At 40.2% G+C, this 13719-nt stretch overlaps 1 protein-coding gene across 5 annotated transcripts in view; it reads left to right on the forward strand.

Annotated features, from left to right (window-relative positions):
• FUT8 (fucosyltransferase 8) overlaps positions 1-5065 on the forward strand; it is a 291572-nt gene extending 286507 nt beyond the window's left edge. For 3 of the 5 annotated variants that reach the window (XM_084631225.1, XM_084631223.1, XM_084631224.1), the window contains one exon: positions 4022-5065. In XM_084631225.1, coding sequence (XP_084487351.1) covers positions 4022-4339 — 318 coding nt within the window. In that variant the 3' untranslated portion in view covers positions 4340-5065. The remainder of the gene's footprint in view (positions 1-4021) is intronic. The other 2 variants (XM_084631227.1, XM_084631226.1) reach the window with 1 other exon arrangement.
• The last annotated feature ends 8654 nt before the right edge of the window (positions 5066-13719 follow it).

A 13719-nucleotide genomic window follows, 5' to 3' on the forward strand; every position in this document is an offset into this window, starting at 1 on the left:
TGTATTTAACATTTCCTTAGGGGTGGAAAGGTTTGCTTCTGCTACTAAGGTGGCATAACTGACAAAATGGTATGGCCATTTATTTAAATATTTGTTTAAATGGCAGTTTCATACTGCAGCAAATGTGTCAACTTTCACTGTCAAGCATGAGGTTTTGCAAGAAGACATTATCAGTCTTTTTCAGCAAATTGATTCTTCCAGTCTACACTGTAGGGCTACTGATTTTACAATTGCTAGCATGCTGGAAATATCAAAAACATTTAATTCATTTATAAAGGGAGCAGACTTTCATATAAAATGGTTGAGCATCTGCTCTAGATGCTGATGCTTGAGAGTAATGGTTGGTAAATGTGTGAACTGAGGACCACATTGCTGTTCTACAAATTTTAAATGACTGCAACTCTGCTGAAGGAGGCTGCTAAAATAGCTTGGGCTCTGGTAGAATGAGCAATCACCCTACTTGGTAGCTGTAATTTATCGATGATGTAAGAAATCTTGATGCATGATCCATTTGGATAATATCTTAGAGGAGATTGGTCTACATTTTGATGCATTCCCATATGCTATGAACAGTCTAGGAGATTTTCTGAATGATCTTTTTCTGCTAAGATAGTACAACAGGGCTCTTCTGACATCTAGGGTATGTAACTTTGCCTCATCTGGGGATGACCAAGGCCTGGAAATAAATATAGGTATGTGTGTATTTGATTAATATGAAAGAGCAAGACAATTTTAGGGATAAATCTAGGGTGAGGTTGTATAGTTACCCTATCTGCATGGAATATTGTATATGATGGGTTAGACATGAGCACCTAGATCTCACTCACTTTATGGGCAGAAATGATTGCCACCAGAAATGCCACTTTGCTTGATAAATGATGGAGGGAGCAAGATGTCAGAGGCTCAAATGAGAGCTCAATAAATGAAGGAGAGACTAAGTTTAAGACCCAAGAAAATTGTATTTGTATTACTGGTGGATACATGTGCAATAAGCCCATAAGGCTGGAATCTGTTTCCAGAATCTGGAGTCATTAAGTCCAGCAGAAATGGGAGAGCTATGAACTGATGATCGGAGAAATACCAAAACTGACAAGGCCATGCTGGGGCCACAAGGATCATTTGAGTCCTGTCCTGCTTCATGTTACTTAGAACCCTGAGAATTAAAGGAAAAACAGAAAATGCATAGCCTGGGTGATGTGACTAGGAGATTAGAAATTCATCTGCGAGAGCACCCTTACTCTGACCCCCTCAAGAGCAAAACAGAGGGTGTTTTTTGAGATCTGTTTTTGGAAAACCCCATGTTTGGAAGACGTTTCACCACTGACTCCTTTAGAGACCATTTGTGAGTGGATCAGCTTTTCCTGCTTCGTTAATCTGCCAGAGCATTTTATTCCCCTGGGAGATGTATCACTATGAGATCTATGCAATGATTGATGCATCATTCCCAGAGGAGAACGGCTTCTTGACAAAGGAGTCTGATTTTGCTCCTCCCCAGCTGTGGAGTTGTCAAAATCTGCGTAGCTTGGTTTCTCAACCATGATAGGAATGATTTTCAAGTGAAGCAAATCACTCTGAGCTTCAACACATTTATATGAGCTGATTGATCTGCAAAGTTCGATAGGTCATGCATCTGGAATTGACCCAGATGTACACTGCAGCAGCTTGTGGATCCATCTGGTGACTAATGTCTGGGTGGGAGATATATCTACAAACGATGTCTGTCTCTAACCACCAACAGAGGGACAAGAGATTCTACTGAGGGATCGTGACTTGCCAGTTCATTCTGTAAGTGACTGGATGATAAACTGGTCTGATCCAAGAATTAAGAGATCTCAGCCTCAATCTGGCAAAAGGCATCACTTGGAGTCTAGGAGAGTTGAAGTTGGCGTCTCCTGGAGTCTAGGGTTGGTACGGCAATAGATGAGATTTCTTTAGGTTAATTTTCAGTCCTAAGTCTGAGAACTGGCACAGAATCAATCTCACTGAGTTTGGAGACCTGCTGGACTGATTACCCTTGGATTAACTAATCATCAAGGTATGGATACACATAAATACCTTGCTGATGTAAATGAGCAATTACCTCTGATAGGCATTTCATAAAATCCCAAAGTGCAGCTGAGAGATCTGCAAGATCCAGCGGTCTGATGTTATTTTGGTCAAGGCATTCCTGAAAAAAGAGAGGCAGAAAGTGGAGTGGGGGAAAGGAAGGTATACAGATCCACATAGATTGGTTCAGTATCCCTGACCAAAGCATCAAATTTGTTGTTTCTGTGAGGGGGATAGTTGAGAAGCCAATGAAGAAATCGCTTTCCACTTTAGGAACCTTTGTCCTTTCCTACACGGATTTGGTTGTACAAGGGCATAGATGATTGAGAGCTCTGTTGAGAGCTATACTGAGGTTCATGCTTTTTTTATTTTAAAATTGGAAGTATGAATTCCCAAAGATCTAAGCATGGTCTGAGACTTTCTTAAAAAGTGCAGTGTATAATCCATTTTTGGGTTAAATAGCTCTTGTCTATCAAACAGTAAATCCTGTACCACATTCTGTACTTCTGTAGGGAATCCTGAGGCAGATAACCTGGGGTCTTTCCTCCTGGCAATAGCAGTAGCCATTGATCTAGCCCCTGGGTCTGCAGAGTGTAAAGTAGCTTGAAGACAGGTTCTGATGGTGAGATGATCCTCTGACCAAATTGATTTAAACTCCTCTTAAGTCAGGGGGTACCTTGTTAGAAAATAACTCTTCTTTGTCCCACTGAATATAATTATATTTGGTCACCGTGGCTAAGTAGTTTGTGATTCTAACTTTAAGCCAAGCCATAGCATGTACTTTCCACCCAAAGAGATCTACTTTTTTTTATCTTTATGTCAAGGGACAGATGTGTACACTTGTTTGGATTGTTCATTTACTGCAGTGACAACAAGATGAAGGGGGGTGATGGATGTGAATAGAAATATTCAAATCCCTAAGGGGAGGACCTGATACTTTCACTCAACTCTTTCTGAAGTTGCTGAAATAAATGCTGGAGTCTCCCACAACAACTTAGTGGGGTTCAAGAATTCCTCTTAGTTAGATTTCAAGTCAGGTCCTCGAATAGGGTCAGCATTGGTGGTGCTGATGGATGACACCTGTCCTGTCCACAGAGAATGTCCATGTCTATGCTCCTGGGACTGTCTGCGGCTTTTGATATCACTGAATACCACTGTTTCATCTCAGTGACATAGTAAGGAATAATGGAAAAGTACTCAAATGCTTCTAATCCTCTCTTGCGATCACTAATGCCTTCACCACATTCCTTCACCTCCAGAGCATTCATCTCTGGCACCCCATAAAGCTTGATTTTCTTTCCAACCTTTTTTAACTTCTGCATAAACCATTGGGGAGGTTTGTGAGATACGATGTTCTACAAGCTAGTAGCATGCAAATGACACCTAGTTCTGTCTCCTTTACCTCATATAAAAATATGTTGCTGAGATGAAACAGTGATATGCTGACTCTATTCCAGGACCTGACTTGAAACCTAACTGAGAGTGGTCCATGATATTGACAGTGGATAAGTAAAGCCTTTGATTAATGTTTTGTTTGAGTAAAAGCTCTAAATCCTGTGGGGGAGGGTAAAACTGATTTCCAAGATTTTCTATGTAGAGAGATGACACATTTTACTTGTTGCTTTATTTCAAAGTATTGTTACAAGAAAAAAAAGACAAACCTAAACTGTGATTTTTTATAAATCCTTGATTTTTTTCAGCTTTCACCTCTTTTTTGAAAAGTGCAAAGTTTTCATTTTCTTTTTTTCCCAAATGTGATGTTAAGAATTCTGACAGCAGAGTTACGTGATATTTGTTAGCAAGCGTACAGTATTTTTCAAATATGCCATTTAAAGAACTTGAGAGTTTAAGCTGGAAATTCCAGTGCTTGAACTTCTTTTGTGTGTAATGTAGCTGTGGGGTGTATGTTGTTGACTGTTGTGTTGAGTTAGGGACATACTGCACTCATGGCTTCTTTTCTGTTTTTTTTCCCAAGGTTTGTCGAGTTGCCTATGAAATCATGCAGACTTTGCATCCAGATGCTTCAGCATATTTCCACTCTTTGGATGATATCTACTATTTTGGAGGACAGAATGCGCACAACCAGATTGCCATTTATGCCCATCATCCACGAACTGCTGATGAAATCCCCATGGAACCTGAAGATATAATTGGTGTGGCTGGAAACCACTGGGATGGTTACTCTAAAGGCATCAATAGGAAATTAGGGAGAACAGGCCTATACCCATCTTACAAAGTAAAGGAGAAAATCGAGACAGTCAAGTACCCTACATACCCAGAGGCTGACAAATAGAACAAAAGGAGGATTGTCACTCACTCTCAATTCTAATCCGTTCGAACCAACCAACATACAGAAGGCTTATATGGGATTTGAATTCGCATTTTAACATGTAGTTAAAATGAAAGCCTTCAGCATTCAGACTAAATAAGAAGCTTGGAGCAAATGGACAGGTCGCTATTTGAACTTTGTGTTGAACTTTTTTTTTTTGTTATATGCACTCTCACACATGTGCGTGCACACATCCTCCCAGGAAAACTGTTATTTTATACTATTTGTCTCTTTCAAGATTTGTCCCTGTCATTAGTCATGTGTGAGCTTTGTGCTCTCCTCTTTGTCATTAATTGACTATAATACTCAGACTTATAACACTGCCATATTGTGTAATTTGAGTGACATGAACATATTTTGTATGTGCAGAATTTACAACATGGTGCCTATATTTGAAAGATCTGTGACCTTTTCAGAAGAGCCATGCCCAGTTCCACTGATAGGCAAGAGCTGATCTTTAACTGGTCTTGTCACGAGTGGCGAACTTGCTCCAATCAACCGATTCAAAAATCAAACTAGATCTTTTTTCTTTACAAGATTCTTTTAAAAGAAACAATTCCATTGATTAGTTCACCTCATCAATAATAAAGGATACATCCAAACAATAAAATATTCACTGTCTGTTAGGAACTTTTGTAAACAATGCCATGAACAGATTCTTTAGTACTGTATGTTTCTGGACATTGTCTTTGATAACAAAAAATAAATTTAAAAAACGAGTAGCTGGAGTTTTATATATTTTTAAATATTCATTGCTCAGTTGAATAACTGCCAGTGGGTCACTGTTTCTCAGGGACTTCTACAGAGAATGGATTTCAGTGCTTCAGAATTTTTTGTCCATATCTTTTTCTCTAAGTCTCCAACTTTCCATCTTCTTTATTTCTCTTCTGAAATATAAAGTTCTGTTAGGGAATTATAAACATTAATTTATTATTTTGGCATTGAATGCTATCACTTTGGAATGTAAGTAAAATATAACACATTGTTTATAGTATTTGTCAGCAAATCTATCATTTCAAAAGGTTAGGCTCCTCTGTATCTACTCATTGCCAGACTTTCCTTTTGCTGTAGTGTGTTTGAGAGAAATCCTAAAGCTCATGGGCTTGTGTCTAAGCTGGCCTGTTCCCATTTAACAGTTCTTTATTTTGGAGCCACAGAATTAACTCTGTTAGGCAGTTTCCTAGTTGATTTTGAGAGTCTCCCCACTAATTTAGCAAAATTTCTGGCCTGGTTTTTCACATGCATAGTCTGAGGCTAGAGGAGTTTTTTTTTTTTTAAGTTTGAGGGAGATGAACAAAGCTATTTGGAATTACAAGACTTGGGGGGAAAAAATTAGTTTTTTAAATTTTTCAGAAATAACTCACTTGTCTTTTGATCTCAAAGTGAAAATTAGTGAATAGCTATAGTTTTAACTTTTTTGGAATCCCTATGTTTTCAGTTATTTCTCAATAAATACTGTAATTTCTATACAATATTTTTAGATTTTGTAAAATAAGTATATACTGCTATAGATTTTCTAAGCTCTTTGCTTACAAATGCAGACTTTATAAGCTTCCTACTCATCACTTGGAGATTAGTGCAGAAATAATGTTCACAAATGAACTAAAGTATGAAGATTCCTGAGGAGTGAGGTAAGTCAAATAAAAATATCAGCCAAGGGACAAGGCAGCTGAGACTGGCCCACAGGCAACAGCAAAGCTCCTGATGTAGCAACCAAAGAACCAGAACCAGTGCTGTTGTGGGAGAAATAATAGCCAATTTGGCAATTGTATAGCAAACTGTAAGACTGAAAGAAAAAAGTGTGGCAAGATGCATGTGTTTCCCCACTTCTTTTAAAAGCCTTAGGAATAATGAGTGAAATGATTTTGATAAAGATATGTTTAAAATATTATAAAATATAAACTATTATCAATAAAATATTTATTTGTAGATATTAACTAAATATTAACTAAATGGCCTCCTGTTCCCATTGGTCATTTGATCTTCTGGTGCTTACAGTGCAGTCCTTCTGTAGCATTGTCCTGGAGAAAAGACCCCAGCTTTTCCACTCCAATATGCTGCCTGTCGTACGTTTTCCAGAGATCTATTTCCTTCAGGAGAACCAGTTAATAAGTTCCCCAGATAAAACAGCCAAAACTCAATTGATTTTAGATTAAACAAAATAATTACTACAGACTTGAGTCACAGTTGCCAAAAAGCCCTTTTACACTACCACAGTGGTAAAGAGCCCAGGGGTAAATGAGAATCAGGCCCTGTAGTAGATATTGTAGCTTATGGAATAGAGAGAAAACAGAAAATAAAAAGACGGTATCTATTAAACTCCTGAAAGGAACTTGAATGGAGCATCGCATGAAGGTACTAGTGATTAGTTAAGTTACATAATAATTATAAATTTTACTTGGTCCGATCAAGTCTTAGTTTTGCAGAAGTCCATTTTGTTTCTCTGTATCAGAGCTCCAAGTCTGACATATCCCTATAAAGACAGAATCATTGGCATAAGTCCCCAGCCTAGTTATAGTTCATGTACTCTTTGATATAAACTAGTGTTTTAATTCCTCTCCTTTTAATTTATTTTAATATATAACCATATAATTTCCGCCTTTCCTATTATATATGTAATATGCCTATTATTAGAACTGGGCAAAGTTTTTTGGCCAAAACTTTTTTCACCCAAAAAATGCAGATTCAGATCAACCAAAACATTTTGTGAAATTGTTTCATTAAGGGAAAAAACAATTTTGAAAAAATCAAAACGTTTTGTTGCAATATTTTCAAAATGAAATGTTTCGGTTTTTTTATTTGAAACAACTTGTTGCTTCAAAATTTATTTCAATTTTATTGAAAATTTTCAAAAAAATTTAAAGCTCAATTGAAACAAAATGTTTTGTTCAACATAAAATGAATTTTTTTTATTTTTTTCAGAATGGTCAGCAAAACAAAAAATCAGTTATTCACACAGTTCTACTTATTACATCTTCTGTAATAATTTATTTTCCATTGTACCTAGTTTTAGTTATTTCTTTCTAAAGGAACGCTTCCCTTGGTTTCTCTCCAGTTAGGCTAACTAACTTTTCGCATATTTTTCCGTTAAGTAGCCTTATGTATTGCCAAAGACTGCAGTCCTGAGGCTTCTCTAAGGTATAGAGGGAACTGAACTGCCCCTTCACCCTCAGCTATCCTAGTCCCATTGACAGCTAATACCCAGAACTGTATTGAACGGGATTCCCCAAGGCTTTTCTGCCAACACACTCACTTCCTCCCTAGTGAATTGTTAGGCATTATGGATTTGGTCATATGGGAAGATATTTCTCCTCTCCAGGAGAAAACCCTAGATTGCCAGACAAATTTTGTCTTCCTATTTCAATTTCTCAGAAAAAGAAGCCTAAGCTTTCTTCTTTGAGGAAAGTTACTCCATGGTGGTCAGGAAGTTCCCTCCCATGTTAAAACTTGTTCTAGTTTTCTTTGGACTCCTGGGTTCTTTTCTATTTTCTCTCATCGTTATCTTCTCAGTTTCCTCCAGCATCCACCTCTTCCCATGATAGTGGTCAGCCTTCCCATTGTCTCAGATCAAAAGTGTTTTTTTAAACTTGAAATAGCTGGACCAGTTTATAAAATCTCAGAAAATGAAAATGGAATCCTTTAGATCCACTCTACTTGCAGAGGGACAGGGAGTTTTACTGGCATCAAGTGGACTTGTGAATGCCAGTCTACACAATCCATTTTCAATGCAGCTCTTTTCCATTTGGCTTAACATTTTCCCCACGTGTGTTCATAGAAGTAATGTTACTCATATCAGCAACCTTTCCACAAGAAGAAAAGGAGTACTTGTGGCACCTTAGAGACTAACCAATTTATTTGAGCATAAGCTTTCGTGAGCTACAGCTCACTTCATTGGATGCATACTGTGGAAAGTACAGAAGATCTTTTTGTACACACAAACCATGAAAAAATGGGTGTTTACCACTACAAAATGTTTTCTCTCCCCCCACCCCACTCTCCTGCTGGTAATAGCTTATCTAAAGTGATCGCTCTCCTTACAATGTGTGTGATATTCAAGGTGGGCCATTTCCAGCACAAATCCAGGGTTCAACAAGAACGACTCGGGGGGGAGGGGGAAGGGGGTAGGAAAAAACAAGGGGAAATAGGTTACCTTGCTTAATGACTTAGCCACTCCCAGTCTCTATTCAAGCCTAAGTTAATTGTATCCAATTTGCAAATGAATTCCAATTCAACAGTCTCTCGCTGGAGTCTGGATTTAAAGTTTTTCTGTTGTAATATCGCAACTTTCATGTCTGTAATCACGTGACCAGAGAGATTGAAGTGTTCTCCGACTGGTTTATGAATGTTATAATTCTTGACATCTGATTTGTGTCCATTTATTCTTTTACGTAGAGACTGTCCAGTTTGACTAATGTACATGGCAGAGGGGCATTGCTGGCTCATGATGGCATATATCACATTGGTGGAAGTGCAGGTGAACGAGCTTCTGATAGTGTGGCTGATGTTATTAGGCCCTGCGATGGTGTCCCCTGAATAGATATGTAGGCACAGTTGGCAACGGGCTTTGTTGCAAGGATAGGTTCCTGGGTTAGTGGTTTTGTTGTGTGGTATGTGGTTGCTGGTGAGTATTTGCTTCAGGTTGGGGGGCTGTCTGTAGGGAAGGACTGGCCTGACTCCCAAGATTTGTGAGAGTGTTGGGTCATCCTTCAGGATAGGTTGTAGATCCTTAATAATGCGTTGGAGGGGTTTTAGTTGGGGGTTGAAGGTGACGACGAGTGGCGTTCTGTTATTTTCTTTGTTAGGCCTGTCCCGTTGTAGGTGACTTCTGGGTACTCTTCTGGCTCTATCAATCTGTTTCTTCACTTCAGCAGGTGGGTACTGTAGTTGTAAGAATGCTTGATAGAGATCTTGTAGGTGTTTGTCTCTGTCTGAGGGGTTGGAGCAAATGCGGTTGTATCGTAGAGCTTGGCTGTAGACAATGGATTGTGTGGTGTGGTCAGGGTGAAAGCTGGAGGCATCTAGGTAGGAATAGCGGTCAGTAGGTTTCCGGTATAGGGTGGGGTTTATGTGACCATCGTTTATTAGCACTGTAGTGTCCAGGAAGTGGATCTCTTGTGTGGACTGGACCAAGCTGAGGTTGATGGTGGGATGGAAATTGTTGAAATCACGGTGGAATTCTTCAAGTGCTTCTTTTCCATGGTTCCAGATGACGAAGATGTCATCAATATAGCGCAAGTAGAATAGGGGTGTTAGGGGATGAGAGCAGAGGAAGCGTTGTTCTAAGTCAGCCATAAAAATGTTGGCATACTGTGGGACCATGCAGGTACCCATAGCAGTGCCGCTGATTTGAAGTTATACATTGTCCCCAAGTGTAAAATAGTTATGGTAAGGACAAAGTCACAAAGTTCAGCCACCAGGTTAGCCGTGACATTATCGGAGATAGTGTTCTTGACAGCTTGTAGTCCATCTTTGTGTGGAATGTTGGTGTAGAGGGCTTCTACATACATAGTGGCCAAGATGGTGTTATTAGGAAGATCACCGATGGATTGTAGTTTCCTCAGGAAGTCAGTGGTGTCTCGAAGATAGCTGGGAGTGCTGGTAGTGTAGGGCCTGAGGAGGGAGTCTACATAGCCAGACAATCCTGCTGTCAGGGTGCCAATGCCTGAGATGATGGGGCGCCCAGGATTTCCAGGTTTATGGATGTTGGGTAGTAGATAGAATATCCCAGGTCAGGGTTCCAGGGGTGTGTCTGTGCGGATTTGTTCTTGTGCTTTTTCAGGGAGTTTCTTGAGCAAATGCTGTAGTTTCTTTTGGTAACTCTGTGGGATCAGAGGGGCTTGTAGAAAGTGGTGTTGGAGAGCTGCCGAGCAGCCTCTTGTTCATATTCCGACCTATTCATGATAACAACAGCACCTCCTTTGTCAGCCTTTTTGATTATGATGTCAGAGTTGTTTCTGAGGCTGTGGATGGCATTGTGTTCTGCACAGCTGAGGTTGTGGGGCAAGTGATGCTGTTTTTCCACAATTTCAGCCCGTGCACGTCAGCGGAAGCACTCTATGTAGAAGTCCAGTCTGCTGTCTCGACCTTCAGGAGGAGTCCACCTAGAATCCTTCTTTTTGTAGTGTTGGTAGGGAGGTCTCTGTGGATTAGTATGTTGTTCAGAGGTGTCTTGGAAATATTCCTTGAGTCGGAGACATCGAAAATAGGATTCTAGGTCACCACAGAACTGTATCATGTTCATGGGGTTGGAGGGGCAGAAGGAGAAGCCCCGAGATAGGATAGCTGCTTCTGCTGGACTAAGAGTATAGTTGGATAGGTTAACAATATTGCTGGGTGGGTTGAGGGAACCATTGCTGTGGCCCCTTGTAGCATGTAGTAGTTTAGAAAGTTTAGTGTCCTTTTTCTTTTGTAGAGAAGCAAAGTGTGTGTTGTAAATGGCTTGTCTAGTTTTAGTAAAGTCCAGCCACGAGGAAGTTTATATGGAAGGTTGGTTTTTTATGAGAGTATCCATTTTTGAGAGCTCTTTCTTTATCTTTCCCTGTTTGCTATAGAGGATGTTGATCAGGTGATTCCACAGTTTCTTTGAGAGCGTGTGGCACAAGCTGTCAGCATAGTCTGTGTGGTATGTAGATTGTAATGGATTTTTTACCTTCAGTCAGTTTGGTACGATGTCCATCTGTTTGCATTTGGAAAGGAAGATGATGTCTGTCTGTATCTGTACAAGTTTTTTCATGCAGTTGATAGATTTCCACTCCATACGGCTAAATGCAGTGCCTTGCATAATGACAGGTTTCAGAGTTACCACCGGTGTTAGTCTGTATTCGCAAAAAGAAAAGGAGTACTTGTGGCACCTTAGAGACTAACCAATTTATTTGAGCATTTGGTGTAATTCCTTATTTGGATGACTGTTTTTTGGACAGAAAACTCTTGGGACCAGCAGTAGTACTGGAGAGCACCAGCTTTATTCAATTTACTTGTTTTCATATTGAACAAAAATAAATATAATTAAAAGAAACACACCAATAGTGTACAGATTACTTCAGATGCCAGTCCGTAAGGAGCTCACCCCAAAGCCCATGCAGCACAGAGAGAATGGTCTCTTCAGGGAAAGAAAAATCCACAAGAATGCCCAAACTGCAAGCAGTTGGATTGTCCTTCATAGTATTCTGAAGGCTAATCTGGTTAAAGCATGACGTCTTAAAGTCTGATGACCCTGCAGAAATTGAACCGTCAGAGTAGCGTAAAATTTCCAAGCCTGCTAAGGAATTTGCCTCTTGTTTGCTTAGAATGAGATGATCCCCCTCTTGCTAAAGACCTACTCTGCCATCTTAACAGCACAACTAAGCGGCTCCAAAATTGTTCCAAAATTGTGTCCCTAAAGACTGAGGTCTTCCAACAGAACTTACTGCTCCCTTTTGGCAGCAGGTACCTGAACCCAGCAATGTTGGGCTGGGACATGTTTGCTATTCCATGGAACTTTCCCTTAGGTTATACCTTTCCTTCCTTCATGTTACAGCTGCTTCCCACTAGCATCCTCTAATAATAATAATTGCCCTAGACTGGCTGAGACAGGCTTGATCTGCAGACCTGCTGATGCTCTCCCAAAGGGTAAAAATCCCTCTACCTGTATACCAAGATGTTCTTTAGCATGGTGCAGAAATGCCATTAGGTCCAGGTGCCCAAAGTTGCTACAGGAGCTCCAGAAGGAGGCAGGCATCATCTATAGGGCTGCCCAGACCATATTGCACCTACAAAAACAGTACTTTTTCTATTCTTGATCAGTTATGGATGTTGGTGTTTTTTCCCACCTGTTGCATGCACAGGGCTTTTTGTTTTTGTTTTAATTTGGATTTAAGGGTTTGTTTTGTTTTTGTTGGGTTGTTTTTCCAGCTAGCCAAGCCAAAATCCCAGCTATTTTAGATATCCTCCAGGAAATGTACAGGAACTAACCCTTTGCTCCGGTAGTTCAGACCTTTGCCCTAAGCGCCTTAAGGCATCCAGTAGTGGCAGGCCTCAGGGGGATCCTCCAGGCTGGTGTTATGTTTCCTGAAAACTGTGACCTTCTGTGCCCTCAAATTTGTTCCCTGATCCAGGACATCTGAACTTGGTCTTCCTCCATGTTATGAACCTCCCTTCAGGCCTTCCTGCTTGGTAGATTTGCAGTTCCTCATTCTGAAGGTAGTTTCTGGATTGTGATCACTTTGGCCAGGAAAAGTGAGGAGTGCTTCATGCTTTCCAGTAGTTGTCCATATTTGGCTTCTCAGAGCAACAAGGAGGTTGTTTGCACCTGTCCTAAGTTTTGCCAAAAGACTGTTTACTGCTTTCATCTAACCAATATACCTCCCTTCTCAGTTTCTATCCAAATCTTTAGCCAGAAAGGGAAAAGCTTGGTACCTATTGAAGTTCACAAGGCCCTTAAGATGTACTTAGATCAGAAACCTTCAGGAGAATGGATCCCCTTTTTCATTCTCTTCCAAGACTTCAGGAAAAGCCTCATGATCAAATGGGTCAAGTGCAGTATCCATGAGGTTTACAAGGCCATAAAAGTTCCTTGTCTAGTGAGACATTGCCCATTCCACTAGATCCATATACAGCTCCTAGGCTGGAGAGAAGGCGATCTCTGGTCAAGCTTTGCAAAGCTACTACCTAGCATCCCTTGCTCTACCAGCTTATTGCACAGATGTCTGCAGACACAGTCCTTGACTGCAGAGTGCTTACCACAGAACTTCAGTGAGAGGCTCTCCCTTTGGGAGAGTGGACAAAGAGTCCGAGAACCCCATTCTCTTTCTTCACCATCTGTCAAACTTAGGCTTCCTTGTCTAGACACCCTCAGTTTTCTTCTTCTCCCTCCTCAAGTTTTTTTCTCCTGGGATACAGCTATATAAACCTCAGTGTCTGGGGTCACTGAAATCTGATATTGCATCCCCTCTTACTACCGCAGAGAAGATAGTGCAGACTCCCAGCCGATCGGGCTTTCCACAAGATAGGGAAGCAGAGTAGGCTAACAGAGATCTTTGCAAGCAGCAGGAATCAAACTGAAGAAGCAAAAGAGGGAGCCCTAGAAAATGGGAAATGCCTGGTGGTTTTTGGTTGTCTTGTTTGTCAGTGGGTGAAGAGGAACCCAATGTTCATGCCGTCAAGCCAAGCCACAGACAACTAATTAGCCAGTAAATGGGAATATAATTTGTCTATCCACTTGAGCATATTATTGGAGAATGGACTGTGGCAATTTGATAATGTTAAATATGTAGTTACTTTGTAACATCTATAAAATTTTTATTTGATTTCATTTGAGAATAGAGTTAGTATACCAACGAGACAAGTTAAAGCATGTGGAATTAAAC

The sequence above is a fragment of the Lepidochelys olivacea genome (assembly GCF_965140295.1).
Source record: "Lepidochelys olivacea isolate rLepOli2 genome assembly, chromosome: 6".
Classification (NCBI taxonomy): domain Eukaryota; kingdom Metazoa; phylum Chordata; order Testudines; family Cheloniidae; genus Lepidochelys; species Lepidochelys olivacea.